This window comes from Muscardinus avellanarius (genome assembly GCF_963383645.1).
Source record: "Muscardinus avellanarius genome assembly, chromosome: 9".
NCBI classification, from domain to species: domain Eukaryota; kingdom Metazoa; phylum Chordata; class Mammalia; order Rodentia; family Gliridae; genus Muscardinus; species Muscardinus avellanarius.
The window spans coordinates 53,747,096-53,770,356 of NC_137795.1; the positions used below are offsets into that span (position 1 = coordinate 53,747,096).

General features: G+C 37.7%; 1 protein-coding gene across 10 annotated transcripts in view; it reads right to left on the reverse strand.

Annotated features, from left to right (window-relative positions):
- CACNA2D1 (calcium voltage-gated channel auxiliary subunit alpha2delta 1) overlaps nucleotides 1–23,261 on the reverse strand; it is a gene marked incomplete at both ends in the record, with an annotated part of 507,019 nt that overhangs the window by 84,648 nt on the left and 399,110 nt on the right. For all 10 annotated transcript variants that reach the window (XM_080701701.1, XM_080701708.1, XM_080701709.1 and 7 more), the window contains one exon: nucleotides 845–1,003. In XM_080701701.1, the coding sequence (XP_080557827.1) occupies nucleotides 845–1,003 (159 nt within the window). The remainder of the gene's footprint in view (nucleotides 1–844; nucleotides 1,004–23,261) is intronic.

Consider the following 23,261-nt stretch of genomic DNA (forward strand, 5'->3'; position numbering starts at 1 on the left):
CACACCATTATTCAAAATTCAATCAAATGAATAGTTTACAGATGATTTTTGATGGGGACAAATAATCCTATGTTCATATATGAAATTATTAACACCAATTTTAATATAATTTATTTTGGGGGAGGGGAAAAGAACAAGGTAGGGATCTGAAGGGAAACAGACAACAAATGCTATGTGCATGTATGTGTCTTCTTTTTTTTGTGGTCCTAGAATGAAACCCAGGGGTGTTCTACTTCAGAGCTACACATTCCCCAGCCCTTTTCTATTGTCTGTCTGTCTGTCTGTCTGTCTGTATGCATGTATGTATTTAGTTGTGCTGGGGATTGAGTCCAGGGTCTTGCACATGTTAGGCAAGCGCTTTAATACAGAGTTACATAACAAGCCCTTATTTTTTTATTTTGAAACAGGTTTTTGCTAGATGGCTGAAACTAGGCTAGCCTCAAACCTGTGATAGTCCTGTCTCAGCCTCCCAAATACTGGGTTTATAGGTGTGCACTACCACATCTGGCTATACACATATGCTTTTATCACAATGAACACCATTATGATGTATAGTCATAATGCACAATTTAAAAAAATAGTTTGAATAAAATGAGGGAAGAAGAGATGTATAGGCAAAAGATATATACTATACTTACATTTTGAATTTTGACTTAAAAATAAAGAGTTCAAAGATTTCTGCTCTCTGGACATATCTGCAGTATGTATCCATTTGGTACATCTGCTTTCTAAATAAGTTAAAATAGCTCTGTTATCTAACCCCAGATAATGAAAATTGTCAGGATGCTGAAATTCAGATACAACCATTCAATGATAGAAGGAAAGGCATAGTATCACTACTTACATTAAGCAGCTGCTCAAAAGCAAAACTGAAGCCTTTTTTATAATCTGTTATTCCTTTTGCTGTGATGTTATTCACGGCATCTTTCAACACTTTCTTATTTCTTACATTCGCTTGGACAAGGTGCTGAAAGCAGCTTACGTCCTGAGCATTGCTGTTAAACTGCAAAAGAGAAAAAAATGTATAAGTGAACATTAAAACCATCCATACAATTTCACCAAATTGACCTTATTGCATGGCTTCTCCTTTCTAAAGGGAGAGTATCCTTATAACAAAACGCCCAAGACCCAAAGACCAAATAGTAGTGTCCCTGTGAGCCTCCAACTCACACTCCTAACTATGCAGGGTCACCTTCTTAAGGCTTGGTTTCCCTGCTTACACATTTGGGGTTGGAATTATATGAAGTCCTTTCCTGTTCTCTAATTTGATATCCATGTAGACCAAGAAAAAAAGAAAAGAAAAGATTCCACAATAAAAATACTCAGTTTCAGCCAAGCATGGTGGCACACACTTGTAATCCCAACATTTGAGAGGCTTACACAGGGAGAATCACAGTTTAAGGACAGCCTCAGCTACTTAGTGAGGCCCTTTGCAGCTCAGTAAGACCCTGTTTCAAAATAAAGAATAAATAATAGGGATAGGGGTGTAGCTCAAAGGTAGAAATACCTCTGCGTTCCATTCCCAGTACTGTGAAAAAAAGGGAAAAAAAACCATATTCAGTTAAAAAAAAAAAAATGGTATGAGATGCCTGCCCAGGATGGAGGGAGAAGGTAAGAACTTGTAATTTTCTCTCACCAGGAAAGTTTGGCTAGAAAAATAATCCACAGAATGACAACAATAAATAGTCATTTTGAAATGTAATAATGGGGTCCTTCCTACAGGGGACTAAAACCAGAAATCAATCTTCAAGAATCAAGAACAACTGGCAGCCTTTTAGAAAGATCATTCTACAGATTACACAAAGAGCACACAGAAATCCTGGAGGTGAGGTGAAAGGCAGGTAGTGATTTCACCAAGTCAGTAAAACTGAACTCACATGGCTCATTGCATATTTCCAAAAGAATAAAAGCAACAGGAGTCCTGCAATACAAAGGAGTCCCGCAGTACAATCCAGAACACTAAGAGGAGTGGGGGAGTCCATCATTTATTAACTCTACTTTGTGGAGGTTCTTCAGGCCCCTGGGGCTTAGACTGTCACATGTGCAAAATGAATAAAAATGTTCTTGCTAAAAGACAGGGGACTGGCAAGATAAGATGCTGAATGATATTAACAGATTGAAAATATATAACTCTATGATTTTAGTGGGTGGATCACAAGTGGTTACAGAGTCTAATAAATATAGTGCAGCATCTTTTTTTTCTCTGAAGATCACTAAGTTTAATTACAAGGTACACTGCAAAATTCATCAGTCTGCTAAGCAGAAATTCATTAGCAGCCAAGATTCTTAGTAAATGCTTTTAGACATTAAGTAAGTTAATCACACATACACACACACTCACATATATCATATATCTACAAGCAAACACTTATGTGGTGTTTACTATGGGCTGACTTGAACATTTACTCTAGAAACAGTAATAATTTCTTCTTTGCAAATGCCTTGCGAGGTAAGCATTATCATTATCCCCATTTGATCCATGGGAAACTTAAGCATAGAGAACTTAAATAACTTGTCTCTTGTTACATAATTAACAAGTGATGAGAATCAGGATTCAAACTGGCACTGTGGCATGAGTTTGTGGTTTCAACTACTGCTACTCCACCTCTCAACATGGTAAAATCAAAACTGGACATGGTGGCACACACTTGTAATCCTAGTACTTAGAAGCTGAGATGGAGGATCATAGCTTCAAGGCCAGACTCAGCAACTTAGCAGAGCCTGCAGCAACTTAATGAGACCCTGTTTCAAAATAAAATATAAAATAAAATAGGGCTCAGAGGTACAATACTCCTGGGTTCAAACCCCAGTAAAAACACACACACACACACACACACACACACACACACACACACACACACACACTTGATTAGTTCCATCAATAAATATACTAGTTTGATCTGGGAGACAATTTTTGGAAGGAATTTCCATGTTGGAGCAATAATTCGGGGACAGTACCTAAGAAATTACATTTCATTTCCTCTGAGGTTAGAAAATTTTTCCACTGAAGAACATTCCAGCCAAAATTAGATCAACACATGCAAAGGCCCTGGTGTTGAGTGTTGATGGCTTTAAGGAAACAAAGAAGTTCAGTTTTATCACATATGAGGGCCAAGGACAGGTGATCCGAGAGGCCAGCAAAGGCTAGATCATGTGGGGTCTACTGGGGATGCTAACAAAGTGGGATTTTATTTTCTGTAAAACAGAAAGTTGCTGGGAGGTTTTATGCCAAACACAAAGTAATTTAATTTAAAATTTTAAGAGATCCCCCGAGCTGCTATGTGGGAGATAGATTGGAGTTGAGCAAAATTTTAAGGAGGGAGAGAACTTAGGAGGCTTCTGCAGTCACCTCACTATGATATCTAGTGGTTTTGTTATTGGTGGAGATGGTCAAAACGGGAAGGACTCTGTCAGATACATGTTTGAGAATCAACAGGACGTAGAGGTGAACTCCACATGGGCAACAGAGTGGTTGGTATCTTGAATAATGGCCAGTTACTGATGCTGCCTCTGTTCCTCTGGAGTACTGGCTGGCTCGAGGTCATTGAGGAACAGGGAAGAGAAGCACTGAATTTGACTTCAGTTGAAATTTCTATGTATATGAGATATGTAAGTGGAGATGTCAAGAAATGCTAACATCTAAAGCAGGTTCGAAGTCAGCTGCGCTGGCTTAAGAGACTCTGTTTCCAAATAAAAAAGTATAAAAATAGGTCTGGGAGTGTAGCCTGGAAGTAGAAGGGTTTCCAGGAACCCAAGTACCACCAAGTAATAATAATAATAATAACAATAACAATAATAATAAAATAATAATAAAAGTATGATGCTCAAACAGAGTTGTGACTATAGATTTAAGAAAAAAAATAGAAGGATTTGCCATAGGTATTTGGCCCAAAGCCATGTTAGCCAAGATGACATAAAGCACGAGTGCCTGAAAGAACTAGGAGCGAGTTCCCAGGGAGACAGGAGGGAAATAATGATGTTGGACAGTCTTGGATGATGATGAGGAGGAGGAGGATGGGACAATGATGATGATGATGATGATGGTGTGTGTGTGTGTGTGTGTGTGTGTGTGTGTGAGAGAGAGAGAGAGAGAGAGAGAGAGAGAGAGAGGGAGAGGGAGAGAGACTCTCAAGAGCAAGATATTAGAGTTCAGAGCTAGAAAAGATGGAGGACTTAAAACTGTTCACTGAATCTACCCACTGAATCCACCTACACTGGGTGGGCAGTTTCTGTGGGAGGTAGAGCAAATGAATGGTGGTGACATGTTCCCAGAAAAATCTTCACAGCATCTTATCTGGAAGAAGAAGAGAGAAACTGGGTGGACCTGGGGTCAAGGAAGGCTTTTTTAAAGCAAGAAGTCACTAAAGCATGAGAGGATTGCTGGTGAAGAGAGAATGGAGAAGGAGACAGCAGGAAATAAAAAAGAGTCATGTCCAACACATTTTGGAGTAAGGAAGGAAGGATGGGATCCAGAGGGCATGCAGGAAAGTCCCTTTAGGAAAATGTAAGTCAATGTCATTACTCTAAGGAGAGTGGGAGCCGGTGTGGGTGCTGGGGAGGCTTGAAAGGGGGAGAGAGCTGCTGCCTGGGGCTCTGTCTTCTTACGCAACAATGAGAAAAGATGACTGGGTACCAAGATCTGGAGAGAAGGGAGATGGAACAGGAAGGAGAATGTCCTCTGAGGATAAATAGAAAATCTTTTCTCATTTTTACATTAAACATAACTTTCAAATATATGAGATGTATGATAATAATGTTCCAATATATTTGTTTACTGTTTTCTATACATGCAAATGTTGAAGACATAATATTTTCAGTTAAGCAACCAGGCTCACTCCCTCATCCACTGACCTTTCATTCTATCATAATTTGATCCATTTTATTCTTTCTCTAGGTACTCAAATATGAGAGGAAAAGGGAAAATAAAACACAATGAGAGATCTCCTGCACTGTTGAGTTAAAAATAGTTTGCCAATAGATTAATAAAAAATATCTCATCTTAGAGAATTATTAGAAATGGTTACAGGAAATGTTTTTAACTGATTTACTCCAACCATGAATCATCATAAAGGTACAAGTTATGCAGAAAATGAGTACTGAATAATGTATTGCTCCGGGTCTTTCATTTGGCCTTGACCTGCTTTTAACACATAAAACTAAAGCATCTCATGGAGTTCCTTTAGTACAAACTGATTAAATATAAATTCAATTCACTAAATACAAATTCAGTGGTGTATAACAGAAATATTACAATTACACTCATAATAAAACTCATAAATAATGCTGAGGACGGAATAACTTAAAAAGTATAACTCTCTATAGCAAATCTTTTAAGAAAGTGACCACAAACTTTAAAAGTTGAAAATTAAATCAGAATCTATTTCAGATGCCTTATACTAACCTGCCTTCAGAAAAAAAAACCTATACCTATATACATAACTAGGTTAATTTTCACAAACTAAAGTGAAAATTTTGGTAATATGCACCCAGATATCAAAACCACATATTAAAAACCCTTGAGCAAAAGTATAATAGTACAGCATTATAAATCTTTGAAACTGTACATGTGAATGAAATTTTCAGACAGATTTTATTATGAAAACATTTATTTGCAAGTTGTTGCAGTTTAGATCTGGAGCATATCTCAAACCCCTGTGTTGAAGACTCAGTGCCCAGGGCAGGCCTGTTTGAGTGGGGCTGGGAAAATACCTGGATCTTGAGGGCTCTGACCCTATGTGTGGGTCAAGGCATAGAGAGATTCCTAGCTGACTGTACTCCTGGGAAGGGGTGGAAACTACGGGACTTGGGACCTAGCTGAAGGGAAAGGGTCCTTAGAGGCGTGACCCTAAAGACTGTATCTTATTCCTGGTGTTTGTCTGTCTGCCCTCTGTTTCTCTCATGTGATACAGTGGTTTGAAACAAGAGCTACAGCCCAGCTCCCTTTTGACATTTTGTCTTGAAACAGGGTCTCTCTACACTGATGAGGTTGTCTGTCCTCACTGAGATCCTCTTGTCTCAGTCTTTCAAGTACTAGGATTACAGGAGTCAACGACCATGCTCAGCGCTCGCTCTGTCTCTCTGTCTCTCTGTGTCTCTCTCTCTGTCTCTTTCTCTCTCTTTCTCTCTCTCGCTTTATAACATGTACCAGTTATCTTCTCACATTTTTGTACATTTTGATATTTGTTATTGAGTTATTAGCTCACATAGCAAAAATATGTCTATTTTACCATCAGTACTTGGCATTTAATAGGTGAGCTGTAAATATTTACTGAGTACTTTATTATTTTTAATGCCTTGGATGTGAGGTTTAAGAAAATTAGCAGATAGCATAGACTTATAAATAGGTCAATTGTTTTAGCTTTCCAATATTTTGGCAATTTGTAGATTTATAAATATAAAATTTCTTTCCAAACAGACACTATTAAAATAGTAAAATGAACTGGATGTGGTGGCACACACCTGTAATCTCAGTACTCGAGAGGCTGAGACAGGAGGATCTCAGGACAGCCTCAGCAAGGTAGCAAGACTCTCAGCAACCTACTGAGAAAACTCTGTTTCAAAATAAAAAATAAAGCCAGGCGTGGTGGCGCACGCTTGTAATCCCCGCACTTGGGAGGCGGAGACAGGAGGATCACCCAGGTTCAAAGCCAGCCTTGCTGGCTTAAGAGACCCTGTTTCTCAATTCCCAATTAAAAAAAAAAAATACTATATATATATATTAGGTCTGGGAGTGTAGTCTGAAGGTAGAAGGGCTTCCAGGAACCCCAGTATCACAAAAAAATAAAATAAAATAAAAATAAAAATAAAAAGAGCTGGAGGTTTAGCTCAGGGGTAGAATGCTCCTGGGTTTAATCCCTTGCACCACACACTAAAAATAATAAATAAAAATAAAATAGTCAAATGAAGATGTATACAATAAATAGTCAAATGAAGATGTATACAACACCAATCATGGAGTCTGGAATGCAGCAGATGTTAAATAACCTGCAACTCCATCACTTAAAAATCATTCAGTAAAATACCTTAGTATGCTAATACTGAAATCAGTACACATTAGAAATTAAGGACAAAGATTCTGACAAACAAGACCAGTTTTAGTGAGCTTTAAATAAATTCACTCCTGGGATGACACTGTTTGAATAGTTCTGAGAAAACCAAGTTCAGTGGATTTAAATGCTTCCCAGCATCATCCCACCTGTATATCAATGCTCAGTGCACAAATCCAATTATAAGACAACTCAGGCCCTGGTCAATTGTCAATTTCTCAAATTGAGTAAGCTACAGTCTTGTTTTTGTTAAAGCAGTATATGACTCTGTTCTGATGTCCTCCGTTGAGTAGGAAACAATTGCCCAAATACTTCTGAGAGGGGCACTCTCCTGGACATCCCACAAGGCCCGGATGTGGACAGGGAACGACTGCCATCACCTGAGAGGCAGAGCACCTCCAAGAAGCAAGAGCTCTCTGTCTAGGAAGAGCAAGGGAAACACGGCGTGTCTTCATGAGTGTGTCTCTTTCTGAAAGGGTGAAGGGCTCAAGGAACATTAAAGCATTAAAAATTAGGGAGAAAAGAAGCCCCAAAGATATCTTCCATTTGGAACAACTGAGAAAGCGGCACGGCACACTTAACCTTTGCCCACTCAGCCTGCCTTTTTATACCTACTTCTCCCGCTCACAAAGCCTGTTTTTTGCCCCCTCCTGGATTCTAGATTCTTACAAAGGCCAGCTCACTACAGGGCACTTTGCACAACGTTTAGTAAAAAAGCAATTTTTAGGGGGCAAAATGGGTATAATTTTGCCCACATGGCTTATAATTATTTGGTTTTTGAAAAATTGTTCAGTATCAATTTATTGTTAGAGCATGCCTTAATTTCCTGTTTTTATGTCAAATATATATGATTTTAAAAAAACTGTGACTTCAAGTTATGTTGATGAACAGAGAAAACAAGTATTCAAATCCAGATCTGAGCAAGGAGTGGTGGCACACACCTGTAATTCTCATACTTGAGAGACTAAGAAAGGAGGATCACCGGTTCAAGGTCAGCCTCAACAACTGAGCAAGGCTCTTGGAAACTTAGTAAAACCCTGTTTCAGACTAAAAAATAGGATGATACTGGGGTGTATCCTGTGTTTAATATCTAGTATCTAGTACTACACAAACACACACAAAAATCCAGACATGCTTGGTTTAAAACATGAATAATGTTTTAAACTTAAAAAGTACTAGTGAGTCAGGAATGGTGTCACAGACTTATAATCCCAGTACTTGGGAGGCTGAGATAGGAGGATCATAGTTCAAGGAAAGCCTCAGCTACTTATTGAGAACCTGTTTCAAAATAAAGAATAAACATATGGCTAGGGGTATAGCTCAGAGGTAGAATGCCTCTAGATTCCATCCCAGGTATAGCAAAAAAGTATTAGTGAATTTCTTTACATAAGTTAACTATACCAAATAACATAATAAATTTATATAATTAGTTTAAATTAATGATCTAAATTTAATGTAAAATTTTGCATAAGCATATCATAGATATATATTTTGACCACCAGATGGCAGTACAGGAAAAGTGAACAAAAGCACTTCAAAGTCTTAGTTGTGTTATGCATTATATTCCTATTAAAATAATTTTTTAATTTACATTATTTTTATAGAAAATTGAAACTAAAATTTATATAAAACAAATTGATTATTATAAGATCCAATAGAAATAGCTGATAACATCTATCCATATAGATATATTGAAGATTAACTTGTTTTATCTATTATAAAATCAGTTTCCAGAAATATTGTGCCAATTTAAGTAAATCTATGCCAGTTTTACTGTGCTTTCACAAACATTAACATTTTTATTTGCTAAGCTGTAAGTAAAAAGGACATTTCAATATTGAAATTACTTGGATTTTTATTGCTAGAGAAATAAAACTTTTCAGATATTAATTTTCTTATGGTTCCGTACACTGTAAGTTATATTTTTATAGATTGTCACTTACCTTTTAATTGGAGCCTATGAACTGAATTATTTACGGTTTTAAGTGATTTTTGTATTTAAAAAACATATACTTAACCAAAGAACTACATATTAATAACCAGTATTAAAATTTCATGAGGTTTTGTTTTTGTGTTTTGAATTTTTTATATCTTGGTGTTTAGTCATGGTGAAATTTATTCTTCCCAGTATTAGGAGGCAACAAATAATTTTTTTCAAATATCCAACTTTTGTGTGTGTGTGTGTGTGTGTGTGTGTGTGTGTGTGTGGTACTGGGGATTGATCCCTGGGGCATTCTAGCTCCAAGCTACACCTCCAGCCTGATTTTTCATTCTTGTTTTGAAACAGAGTCTCCCTAAATTGTGGAGGGCCTTACTAAGTAGGTAAGGCTGGCCTTGAACCTATGATCCTCCTTTCTCAGCCTCTCAAGTACTGAGATTCAAAGCATGAGACACCACACCCAACCTCTAACTTCTCCCTTTATTAAATAATTACTGGCACATGACTGGTTCTTTATAAAAATTAAGACTTAGTGGAGGCAGGAGGAGTGTGATGGAATGTGAGAGAAATTATATCAAGAGCTGAGTACATGTATGTTTGTGTTACATTGAACGTCACTAATTGTATAACCGCAATGCAGTAATAAAATTATTTTTTAAAATTAAGATTTTTGGCATATAGCTAGAACTTCACTTCTTTTATTCTTTAAATTATTTCATGAAATCTTTTTAATATTAATAAAAATTAGTTAACCTTTAATAAGAATCACATGCGTCCCAGGATAAACAGTTGACATGCATTTTTAATATGGTTCCCTTTGGATAGATAGGCAAAGTGCCCAGTATCACACAGTCACCAAGAGTCACGGCCCGACCTCAGGTCCACAGCACCCAACACACTTTCCTCCAAGGTCTTTCATCACTTTTGACTTACATTTGAATCCTAGACAAGCAAACTGCCACATCTTGTGACAATATGTTCTCTGCCTCTGTCTTCTCTTTTTGCCCGATTAAAATTATATTTACCAATAAACTAGAAAAGGTGACATCCTCACCTGAGTCTGCTTTTTATTCCAAGAAGAATTATTTTTATTTCTACATTTTAAGTCTTCTAAATATACCTCATATATTTTCTTCTATTTCAATACAGACCCTAAATACATAATTAAAGGTGCTACTAGTTAATTCATGATTTCTGTTAATTTTGTTAATGGGATTTTAAGCTTATCAAATCCTTGACAGAGAAAACCAAGTGTGGTCACCTTCTCAGCTGGAGAGGGCATGAATATCCTCACACCAGACCTCTCCAAACTGGTCACTCTTGAGTTTAAATTGATGGTACTGCCCCCAACATTGGCTCCTGGCTCATAGTGTCCTTGGTCCATTGTATAAAAACAAAACATATTGATGAACAATTTTGACTATTCAACTCATTTTAAGAAAGCCAGGCCCTGGCCAGACCTTGCTGCTGATAAGCATCACAGACATAACTGACTCAATTACCTCCTCTAGGCTTCTGTTCCCTCTTTTTTGAAATAAAGGATTTAACTGAATCACCTGGAAAGCCATTCAAGCTCTTCCATCTCAAAAGCTAACAATCACACAAAAAATTACATACATACGGAATAATTCTGTATGTGCCAACAAAAAACAGAATCAATATTGACAAGATGGAATTCTGCCTTGTTATAATTATACTATACTCATAATTATGAAGACAAGACTTGTCTTTATACTAATGTTACAATTATAAAGGCAAATGTTTGCCTATAAATATAAGTGATCATGCACCAGAAGTTTTAATAGTTTTATTTTTAAACAAATATTACAATTAACTGGAATCATGACATACTTGAGAGTCTGTTAAAATTCTCTATATGCACTTAGAATTTTAAACAGTTGTGGGTATCTCATCTTCTACATCAAATGTAATTTGTATTTAGCTTCCCAGCTTATATACACTTGACATTTATATTTTTTCAAAAAACTTTTAATCCAACCATGGTGCAATTCTATTTCCATAGCATTTGTCCAAGTCAAAATACAGGCAGCTGTCTTTGCTGCTCCATCATTCTTAAAATATAATGGTATTATTATTTCCATTACAAATATTTTTTTTATAAGCCCTTTGGAAATTTGTTCTTTTTTTATTTTTATTTTGAAAGAGGGTCTCACTGAACTGCAAAGGGCCTTGCTAAGTAGCTGAGGCTGTCCCTGAACAGTGATCTTCCGGTCCCCGCCTCCCGAATGCTGGGATTACAAGTGTGAGCCACCATTCCGGCTTGCCTTCTGGAAATTTGAATGCTAACACCTAAAGACAAAATCTTAATGAAATAGCCACCGTGATCACATGCGATTTGATCAGTTTATCTTTAACAACAGTGAAGTGCAAACCTAATCAATATGGTCTATATTTTCATAACAGCTGAATTTGATCACTTGGAAAAATTTTCCTAGTTAAAAAACTACCACATCTCAGTCTGCTTGAACACAGAGAATGATATACACATATCAAATATGTTCACAAATTAGACATGTTGCATTAAAGATAGAGTAAAGATGATTTGGGTTATATAAGAAAATAGCATTAACTTATTGATGATTTAAATGTGTTATAAAATCTTGGAATGTACTTTTCAGCACTGTTAACATTAATAAAATAGTCAATTTAGTAATGACAACTATGTGCCCTCCGATATTCTACTGTATTGTAAGAGTTGCACAGAACGTTGTCTCTACACTTAATGAAGCATAAGTTTCTGGGGAGTAGCGTTACTATGGAGATCAGTACAGAGGTTTCTCAGATTTGTAATGAAACCACCATATGACCTGGTGTATGATACCTCTTCTGGACCTTTCTAAAGGAACTGAAATCAGAATTATAGTGATACATATATATACATGTTTATAATGGCACAATTCACCATAGCCAAGTAATGGAACCAGCCTATCAAAAAGTGAATGGATCACAAAACTGTGGTATATATGCAGGAGACAGATTTACTCAGCCACAAAGAATAACAGAATTGTGTCATTTCCAGGAAATAAATGGAATTTGAGAATATTATTCTAAATGAAATTAGCCACTCTAAAAAAATAAATAGTTGCCGGGTGTGGTGGTGCACACTTGCAATCCCAGCATTCGGAGGGCTGAGATCGGAGGATTGAGGTTCGTGGACAGCTTCAGCTACTTAGTGAGGCCCCTTGCAACTCAGTGAGACTCTGTTTCAAAAATAAAAAAAGACTAAAATAATAGGACTGGTAGTGTAACTTGGAGATACAATGCCCCTGGGTTCCACCCTCAGTACCACACACACAAAAAAAGTAAGTAAACAGTTGTATTTCTCTCATATGTGGAAGCTAGATAGAAACTGGGAAACAAGGGCAACCTCAGAGAAGCAGAGACTCCAGTAGAGTGATACAGGGAACTTAAAAGAAGAGACAGAGATGTAAAGAAAGAAACAGCTGAAATCATACTGTGTATGTATATGTATATTACATTACCAATGCAACCTTAAAGACATGTACAGGGAAGAGGAGGGAAGAGGGTGGGATCTGAGGACATGCTTCAAATGTTGTGTGCAGGTATATTCCTATCATTCTATATTTCAGTATGATGTCTAATTACAATGCTCCAACAAATACAAAATAGTAAAAAATAAATTTAAAAAAACAGCTAAGGAAAGGTACCAATGAGGATTGAAGAAATTAAGTTTGATCTAACTTGGCTCCACTGAGATCAAATACACATAATAGAAAAACAGAGTGTGATTATAAGTTAATGAAAAAAAACTAAATAAAAAGATAACTACTGATAGGTCAGATGATTAAGTAGGGAAAAATTCACAAGGGGCAAAAAACTATTTTAAAATATATTTTAAAGGATAATATAAGCATGAATCACTGAGCAAAACATTGGAATGGTGAATTAATTGTGGGGAAAAGTTAATGCCAATAGTTATATGTGAAATTTGTGAAAAAACTTATTCAGATGTTATCATGAACTTCTTTCATTCTAAACATTAAGAGGGGTACAAGATGGCGGAAAGGAGGTAAGAACCAGGTCTCAACTCCTTCATGGACAATAATCAGAATGAAAGAAAAGCTGATCAAAGAGGTGGTGAAAGAGGATAAGCGCTCACACAATACTGGAGGGTGAGGAGTTTGGAGGTACTCAGTAACTGCGGATACTGAAACATAAAACAGGAAAGAACTGGTTGACTTAGAAACAGCACCGACAGGTACAGGAGGGGCAGCAGGGTAGTGAAGGGAGAAAGTTGGGAGGCCAGACTGACAAGCTTGCCTGGGACGCAGTGGTAGAAGAGAAAGTCAGGCTGAGTTAAGTTGGTCAGAAGCTGCTGAGGCCCTACTGACCCAGAACTGCTTTGCTCTTCTCAATTTGCTGGCAGAGAGCTGTGGTGGTCAGCCATCTTGCAAAGCTTGTATCCAAGCTTATAGCTCATGAAGGAATTCAATCTCTTCAACCTCATCCCAAATAGAGATTCTAGTAGATAGCATAGGAAATGGCTTTGAAGTAAGCTGGCCCAGTTAGCTGAAATTGGAAAATTAGGAGCTGAGGTCACTGAGCCCCCCAAGTAGAGGGGGGTGGGGCAGATTTGAATGTGCAACATCTGTGGGGAATGTGGCACTTCGGGGGCAGTGGATTCTAGCAGCCCCTGAGCAACTCAGCTTAACATCTGTAGCTTTCGATGAGCAGTTATGCCAGAGGGGAGGCTTAGAGAGAGCAGCCCATCCTTCTGAGGCTGGCAGTGGCTGTGAGCACTGTTGACAGGGAGGACCGAGCCTAGAAACCTGTGAGCAGGGCTGTCTCAGGCCCCCTCTCTATGACTCTACCAAGGAGGCAGAGACTAGAGAGTAGCTACACATGGGAAGCCCACAGAGAGGGAGGGCGGGACCTGGGATCAGCATAATCCTCAGCCACCAGCTGCCACCTCATCTCCACTACCAGCACACTTGTACCCAGCCCTGAGCTCCACCCACTGGCCACAGTCTTGCAACCTGACTGGCCTCTTCATGCTGGATTCCAGGTCACCCTGTGCTTTTGCCATGTGCCACCTAGACCAAGGCACAGACACCCACCAGGGGAAGCCCTCGCCTATCTTTATAACTACAAGAGGATAGAAGTGTGTCCATTTTATACTGAGAATGAAGGCATGTAGGTTCCCGAATGTGTGTGTGAGGCCTGACAGAGAGGAGAAGCACCCCCACCAGCCGACCAGAAGCACAAATTCAAGAAAAAATGATGCAGGCCATCTCCAGAGTGAGAAATGCATTTCAAGGATTTATGACTCTTATTTTTTTATACTTATATTGGTGCATTACAGTATAATATTATAATGTAATTCATAATGATATAGTCACACACATACACTTGGTGGGCTTTTCCTGGGCTCCCTCTCCATTTCCCATTTAGGGTATTGAGATGGACATTGGTATTTTCACATAGGTATATATTGCCAATGGAAGTGTTTCCTTTATTGATCCTCTTTGCCCCTCACCTCTTTTTCTAGAACCCTTCCCTGGGTCCACTGGAGTTTCTTCTCCATTATCTGGGGGCTCTCAAGCATCCCAATTACTCCCTAGATTCCACATATGAGAGAAAACATATGCGCCTTCACTTTCTGTGACTGGCTAATCTCACTTAACATAATGTTCTCCAGGTCCCTCCATTTTCCTGCAAATGACATTATTTTATTCTTGATTGCTGAGTAGAATTCCACTGTCTGTATATCTACCTAAAATTTGGTGAAAGGTAGGTAGAGAAGGTATGTGAAGATGACATCAGTCTGGTGATCAAATGCCAATTTATGATGGGCTGGTCATTTTCAGGATCCATTATCTGATAACAGATAAATGGAAAGTTCCCTGAATTATAGTTTCTCAAGATATCATATCTGTCTTGTTAATAGTACACAGGGTGATTATAGTTTTGTTGCTGTTGTTAACTTTAAAATTTATAGATTTTTAACTAATTTGGGGCTAGTCTTGAACCGATGTTTCTCATGCCTCAGCCTCCCAACTACTGGGATTATAGGTATATGCCACTATACCTGTCGATCTATGCCCGGCACTTAAACATATTTATTTATTTATTTATTTATTTATTTATTTATTTATTTATTTTTAAATACATAGCCGGGCGTGGTGGTGCATGCTTGTAATCCCCGCGCTTAGGGGGCTGAGACAGGAGGATCGCACAGGTTCGAAGCCAGCCTCTGCTGGCTTAAAAGACCCTGTTTCCAAATTAAAAAAATATGTAAAATAGGTCTGGGAGTGTATCCCGGAGGTAGAAGGCCCCTAGGTTCCACAGAAAAAACTTTATGAAGCTCATCATATATAAGCCTCCTAGAAAATGGGGTTCAATGTTGGAACACATACCCTCTTTCATATAATTACTGCAGCGACATATCATTAATGGACTCAAACTCAAAGGAAGAGGACTGCAACCTGTAGAGAGTTCCTTAGAAGTGGTTAAAGAACTCTGTATCTTGATACAGTGGACAAAATTGCCTAGAAACACACACACACACACACACACACACACACACACACACAGAAATATGGTGAAAACTAAATATAGTGAGTTGTCCAATTAACAAAAATTTATCAATGCCAATTTCCTCCTTTGACCTTATATTGCTATTACAATAAGATGTCACCCTTGAGGGGAGTTGGGTTAAAGGGCTAGGGGACCCTAAATACTCTTTTTTGCAATATTTTATATCTATAAATATCATAAAAATAAAGTCTTATGAAAACTAAAATTAAAATTTTTTCCATATCTAAGTGCATGTTTTTTGAGTTATAATGCATATGTCAAAATTCTCTAGATGCCTTTTTAGTCTCAAAGGAATTTGTTGAAATGGAATTTTGTTTGTTTAATAATTAAGATTAAAGTATAGGCATTTAAAAAGCACTTATAATATTCATTTGTATTTTAATTTCTTTTGAATTTTTAAGCCAACTAAATACTTCAGAAAAAATATGATAATTTAATTTAAATAACTGAACAATTTTGCTCTCTCTAGAGTTCAGGCCAGCAGAGGTCATTCTCCTCACTTTCATTCAAAATTGAGTGAATAAATATAATTTGAAAAATCTTAGCCAGCAAGTACTGAAATACATGTGGTCTTTTCCAAGTTCTCCTCAGCAATTAAATCAATAACATTTTTTTTTTTTTTTTAAAAGCTCAGTTCAAGCCGGGCGTGGTGATACACTCCTGTAATCCCAGCATTCGGGAGTCTGAGACCAGAGGATCGCGGTTTGCGGTCAGCCTCAGCTACTTAGTGAGGCCCTTTGCAACTCAATGAGACCTGGTTTCAAAATAAAGAATAAAAAATAGGGCTGGGGTGTAGCTTAGAGATAAAATGCCCCTAAGTTCCATCCCCAGTACTGAAAAAAAAAAAAAAACCCAAATAACAAAAACAAAACTAAACTTCATTACCTTTCAGTTACTATAATCTCTAAATTTTTACCTTTTTAAAAAAAAAGAGTAGCCGGGCGTGGTGGCGCATGCTTGTAATCCCCGCGCTTGGGAGGCAGAGACACGAGGATCACGCAGGTTCGAAGCCAGCCGCGCTGGCGTAAGAGACCCTGTTTCAAAAATATAAAATAGGACTTCCGGGAAGATGGCGACCGAGAAAAGCGGGGCTTAAGAGCCCCGCTAACTACCAATCTCCATTACCACAAAATCAGCGCCTTTCATAGCCAGAAAACACCATCACCAGAGAAACAAAAAAATCACCAGGCTCCAGAGAGAAAGCTGACTGAGAACAGAGCTCAGAGCCACAGAGGAGCTATACCGGCCTCAAGCCCGAGAACGCGGCAGCAGCGCCATACTGCCGGCGGCAGCAGCAAATTCACCGGACGGCTACAGCAAGCCGAGGTGAGCAGCTGCGGAACAGCCAGGTGGGATTTCTCGCCGCAGGTAAAATCTAAAGCTCCCAGTGGCTGAGCTCAGCACACACCGCAGGGATTCAGGGTGGAAATCAAAACCAAGAAGAAATATGCCAGCCTCACGGCCAAGGGCATAGCAGCAGCGCCATATTGCCACCGGCGGCAGCAGCAGAGAATTCACCGAATCCAGTACAGCTACATCTGCCTACTCAAGAACAGTGAGTCAAATTGTGGACCACAGAGGAGAAATCCCAGTACTGTACTCCCTGGGACTTGACCCAGTGGGGGAGTGGAGGTGGCAGAGATATTACACCATAGGAGAACGTGCAACCTGGCACCCCCCCACAGTCTAAAGCAGCCTCTATCGACTCTCTGGGTCGGAGACTCTGTGATACAACCCAGTAAAGGAGTAGTGGGGTCTGAGATACTACTGACTCGAGACCCAGAACACCTTAAGTGAAGTCATAGTGACCCAAGGGAAGAACCCAGAGAAGGCACAAACATCCGAAATCATGGGAAAGAGGAATAATACTGGAGCAATGAATGCCCACAACCCCACAACATCAGAACCCGATAAAACAGAAAATCAGAGATTTCTAGAAGATCAAATCAGGAAAATAACTGTAGAAATAATAGAGGTGCTTCGAAAAGAACTCAGAGAGAGCCAAAAAGAGATAAAGGATGCAATTAATGAAGTAAAGGCCTCAATTCAAAGCACAAACAACCGATTAGAACACATGGAGAACAGAATCTCGCTCTTAGAAGATGATCATTCCAAAAATGAACACATAGTTTCTAATCTAGGAAAAAATATCCGACAGCAGGAATCTGATATTGAAGAAATATGGGCCCATTTTAAGAGAGCTAACCTAAGAATAATTGGAATAGAGGAGGGAAAAGAAAGTGAAACCAAAGGGATCAACAATCTCTTCAAGGAAGTAATAGCAGAAAATTTTCCAAACATAGAGCAAGAGGTTGATACACAGGTCCAGGAAACTTATAGAACTCCCTTTAGACAGGATCGGAGAAGAGGATCCCCATGCCACATAATTGTCAAAATGACCAATGTGAAAGCCAAGCAGAGAATCTTAAAAGCAACAAAAACAAAGGGCCAAGTGACATTCAGAGGCAAACCAATTAGAATCACTCCAGACTTCCCAAACCAAGTCATGAGAGCCAGAAGGGCTTGGAGTAACATATTCCAAACTCTGAAAGAAAACAACTTCCAGCCAAAAATTTCCTACCCAGCAAAACTTTCTATCAAATTAGATGGAGAAATAAGAAGCTTCCATGACAAACAGAAACTGAAGGAATTTTTGTCTTCAAAACCAGCACTAGAGAAAATACACAGAGATTAACTACAAAGAAGAAATAGGTAACACACACCAGAACCAGAGAAACAAGAGTTTCCATCCAACAGTCAATTAAGATTGTTTATCTGTGGAGATTCATTACTTATGTAGTCTTTTACCTATCTCTAAATGGTATTGTTTGCCTTTATTGTTGTTAATTTTTAGGATTTCTAGTTGGAATATTAATATACCTTCAGATATAGCATTTGGAAATATTTTATCCCATTCTATTAGTAACTGTTAACTCTGTTTACATTGTCTTTGGATATACAATATATTTTTTTTATTTTTTAGGGAGTTTGTATACTCTTCTGTTGCCTGTGCCATTGAAATCATATCCAAGAAATCACTGCCAATTTCAATGTTGTGAGGTTTTATGACCCAGATTTTCTCCTAAAAGTTTATAGTCTTAAGATTTATATTTAGGTCTTTTATCTATTTTGAGTTAATATTTGTATATGGGATTAGGTAAGGGTCCAACTTTATTCTTTTCCATGTAATTATTATGTTTCAACAATATTTAGTTAAAAGATTATTATTTCCACCACCAAATGTTCGTGGTAACCTTGTCAAAAATAACTTGACAATATAGGGAAGAATTTAGCTCTAGGCTTTTATTTAACTCCAATGGTTTATATATCTGCCTTTAGAATAGTACTACACTGTTTCAATTATTGTAGCTTTATATAGTTTGAAATCAGAAAATATATATCTTCTAGCCTTGTTCTTTTTCAAGATCATTTTGGGTATCTAGAGTCCATATTCCATATTAGGATAGATTTTTTTTTCTGAAAAATAAATATATAAATATATGATAGTTTCACCTAAAAAAATAGAAAAAAAATATTCCCTGGTAAGAAAGAAAGTAAAAAGAAATATTGAAATGTTATCTTTAAGTCATCAAAAGCTTGGTATCAGACAAATGAAACTGTTATGTGAGATTATCATTTTTAATTCTGGATAAATTGGTATAATACTAGATGTCAACCACTAAGCCAAGCATGGGAGGGAGGGATGGGGAGAGAATGGGGTGGGGATCAGGTGGGGGCTGACTGGGCGATGTGTGCATGTATGTCTACAAAAGTTTGTATCCCACTATGATGTATGAATACAGTGCACCAATTATATATATATATATATATATATATATATATATATTAGGTCTGGGAGTGTAGCCTGGATGTAGAAGGGCTTCCAGGAACCCCAATACCACCACCACCACAAAAAAAAAAGAGTATATAAGAGGAAAGGCTTTTGGTTCTTTTAGTGGCCCTAATTCCATATCTCCTTCTTGTATTTTTTTTCAAGATTTAAAGGAGTATATTAAAAAGACAGAAATACAGAAAGCAGTCCCAGCCCCATGCCATTCAGGAGTAGCATGGGGTGGGGGTTCAAATGAATTCACCCTCCTTCTTGTATTTTTTAAATTCACCACCAAAAGAAGTAAAAACTCCAAAATAAAAATACCTACAAATATTCAGAGTATTAAAAATTTCATTTAATACTGAGATTATAAAATCCAAGTCAGAGGTAAATACAAGTTATAACAAGCCCCAGACAGATGCCTGCTGAAATTGCTAAATGTCCCTCCTTAATAAGCACTACTTTCCTGATTTCCTCTTCTATAGGCCATGAAACCTGCCTGCTGCTGTGCATACAGTTAGTGTGTTAAGAACTACTGTGTAGGAATTACTTGAGGACTTGGTGATGTCCATTCTCAGTGTGTACATTTTGAATGGAGGTTGAGAGACTGCATTTCTAAATATCGCTTAAGGGAACTGCCAGACCATGCTCGGGCTGCTTGCCCACAGGCTCCAATTTAAGAAGCAAAGGTATAAAGTACAACCTTCCTGTTAATTTACATAAATGAGCTGTGGATCAACATAACGTTTTCCTGAAATCTAGATGGATGGCTCTTTTATACGAGATGAAATGAAGTTACTCTCTCCTAGATTTCATTTGTTACAAAGCTCTGTTGGCATGCTGCCTGTTTTTTATTTATTTTTCGCTCAGGCAAAAAATGGCCTGTTTTGTAAGGTGTTTTGAGTTTTGTAGGAGAGTAGAAATCCCTTCTAAGTTCAAACTGCAAAACTTACTCCTAACTGTAAAAGAGAAAAGTTGATGTCTAGAACACATCACACATATTTTAGAAGGAAAACTGAAATTTAAAGTACTTAGGAGATGAAACAAATAAAGTCATGCCTTAACTTGCCTGTACAGTATAACCCATATTTAAACAAATGCTTACTCTGATATTAGTGTTAAACAGTTAAGTCAGGAACCATGAAGGATCTGAATTTTACCCTACTTGCAAGGTAACAAATTAGCTTCCTACAGTTTCATAGATAAGTGGGGGAAAAAATGCACCCCTCTGGGTCAGAGACAAAGAGTAGTTTGTTACTCACAGCAGTGGTGGTAGCCAGGATCTTTGTTTGCACAAGATTATCAATTCCCAATGACCACAAGGAAGGACCAGGGTCACCTACCCAGCCAGGAAGGTGTGATTCAGGCAAGAAATCCTAAGTCATGATCTGTATTAAGGCTGCTGACAGCCTACCTGTCCTCCCCTAGAGACAGTATCTAAATTACTCTGCTTTACAAATCTCTTCAATGAAAGAGGAATTTCTTTCTTTACCATCTCTAGAAAGTACAAAAACCTCATCTAATTGCTTTTAATGGTTAGAATTGAAGAAATATGACATTCATGAAGAACTGTCTCTAAAACTTGTTAGAAAAAGTATAGGAAGATGATGGTAACAACAACAACAACAACAACAACAACAACAACAACAACATCAAAATAACCAGAGCAATGATTACAATGTATAAGCACTTTTCATATGATGTTTCCTTTGGTGTTCAATGACATTTTGGCATGTATGATTGAGACTATTTTATAGAAAAGAATGTGGAATTTATCAAAAGCCTTAGTTACCTAGTAGGAGGTCAGATAACTAATAGATTCAAAGGTTGTACATTATCTGTGTGTAGATCTACCAGAACATATAATAGCAGGATTGTCTGATAGGAGTGAAGAGTAGGCCATAAAGGGAGGTGAGCCTTACTAATCAAGTCAATGCAGGTAAGATGGTCATCCTATCCTGTTGCTTTTTACTCAACATAGAAAAACAAATACGGTTTCCCTAATTCATGTACTATGGAAAACAAACTGAAAGACTCTACCATCTTCACAATATCATATTCAGAGTTATTTTTCTTTATTTGGAAACATAAGTACAGACCTGTCTCACCAAGATACCTGCATCCAGGAAATCTACAATCTTGGTTGGGGTAGGGGAACAAAGTAACATGTAAGGCCAGGATTCCGGAACAGGGCTCACTTTTCCTTCCCACTTGGCTTGGGATTTCTTTACCTGCATTTATGGACTACTACTTCTAGAACTGTTGTTTAGTGACTATTATATTGGCAAAAGATAAAACTTTCTTTTCTTGTTTTAAAATGTTCTCTCCTAATATTATACTTTCAGGGATCATTTCTATAGTATGTTAAAGTGTTCTCTCCTACAAATAATTGCAAAGTATTAGATGTAATTATGTGTTTGGATTATATTTATGGACTATTTCTTTCCCTGGTGAGAAATCAAAGACAGCATTTTATAATCACCATGAACTAGAAAAGCTTCCAGGAAGAAAAGGGACTTAAAGGACCATATCATAATCATAACATTTGTATCTAAATTTTTAAGCAAGGAAACTTGGTTTGGAAGATTTTCTTCAGTTAACTTTTAACATGGTATACACAATCAGCACACATTTTCTTTTCATCCTCTCTGGGCTTGCAGTATTTCACCCCTAAAACATCAAACTTCCTCACATCCATAAACAAATTCAGCTCCCTGTGTCAACATTTGAAATTTCGCCTGTAAATCAGAACATGCTGTGATTGAATTGCTGCTCCTATCATCTACCACTTCTTCCATCAAAGCATATAACAGGATTAGTGAGAAAACAGCTACATTACCCTTGCATTTACACTTTGCCTAACAGCAGGCTTCCTTTCTGCAACAAAGAACAGCCCTGCAGACAAAGGAAACGCTTGAAAATGCTGCCACATTCATTCTGACATCTTCTGTGTGACTTAGGCATAAAGATTACTTTTTATTTTAAAAAAAAATTATACATACAAATTTAGAAATAAGAAGCTGCTTGAGCATTCTGTCTGGTGGTTTCAGGCAAACTTGGAAAAGTGTTAATGTAGATCATACTATAAGTTCCTGGGTGAGCACAGGGAGGCAGGTCCAATTATTCCCTTGGTGTCTTGCTACTTACTACGCATCCTTAAAGTTACATGAGCTCAAAGTTCTGCTGCGCTTTCCTAGTCTTTCAAACAATTTCAGAAAGAGAAATAGGAAAAAACAATGCAGGCATACTTGTGTGCACAGATGCATGCCCTATGATAACATGCGTACATTTTATTTTATTTTATTTTTAATTTTTTTGGTGGTACCGGGGATCCTGGAAGCCCTTCTACCTCCGGGCTACACTCCCAGACCCATTTTATACTTTTTCATTTGGAAAAAGGGTCTCTTAAGCCAGCAAGGCTGGCTTTGAACCTGCACGATCCTCCTGTCTCTGCCTCCCAAGCGAGGGGGTTACAAGTGTGTGCCACCATGCCCGGCCACATACGTACATTTTAAAGTTTTCTTCCCTAAGATATTTCATGCTATTAAAGTGCTGGTTTTAATTAGAAGGGTATATATGTTGAAAACAAAAATATAACTTTAAGCAAAATGCTGTATAAGAATTGTCTTTAACTGTATCAATATCAGGTCATTCAAACCCAAAATAAAGCAAAGTAGGTACCAAAAGTGATGAATTCCTTATAAATTATTTAGTCAATTTGTTGGCACCACATATTATATAAATGCAAATATAAATGGACAAAGGATGAAGTTTGATAGGAGGAAAAGATGCATGGAAAATGAAATGAGTAGACCAAAAAGATACTGTACTGAGGCAGAAATATATAATTTAGATATGGTGTTTA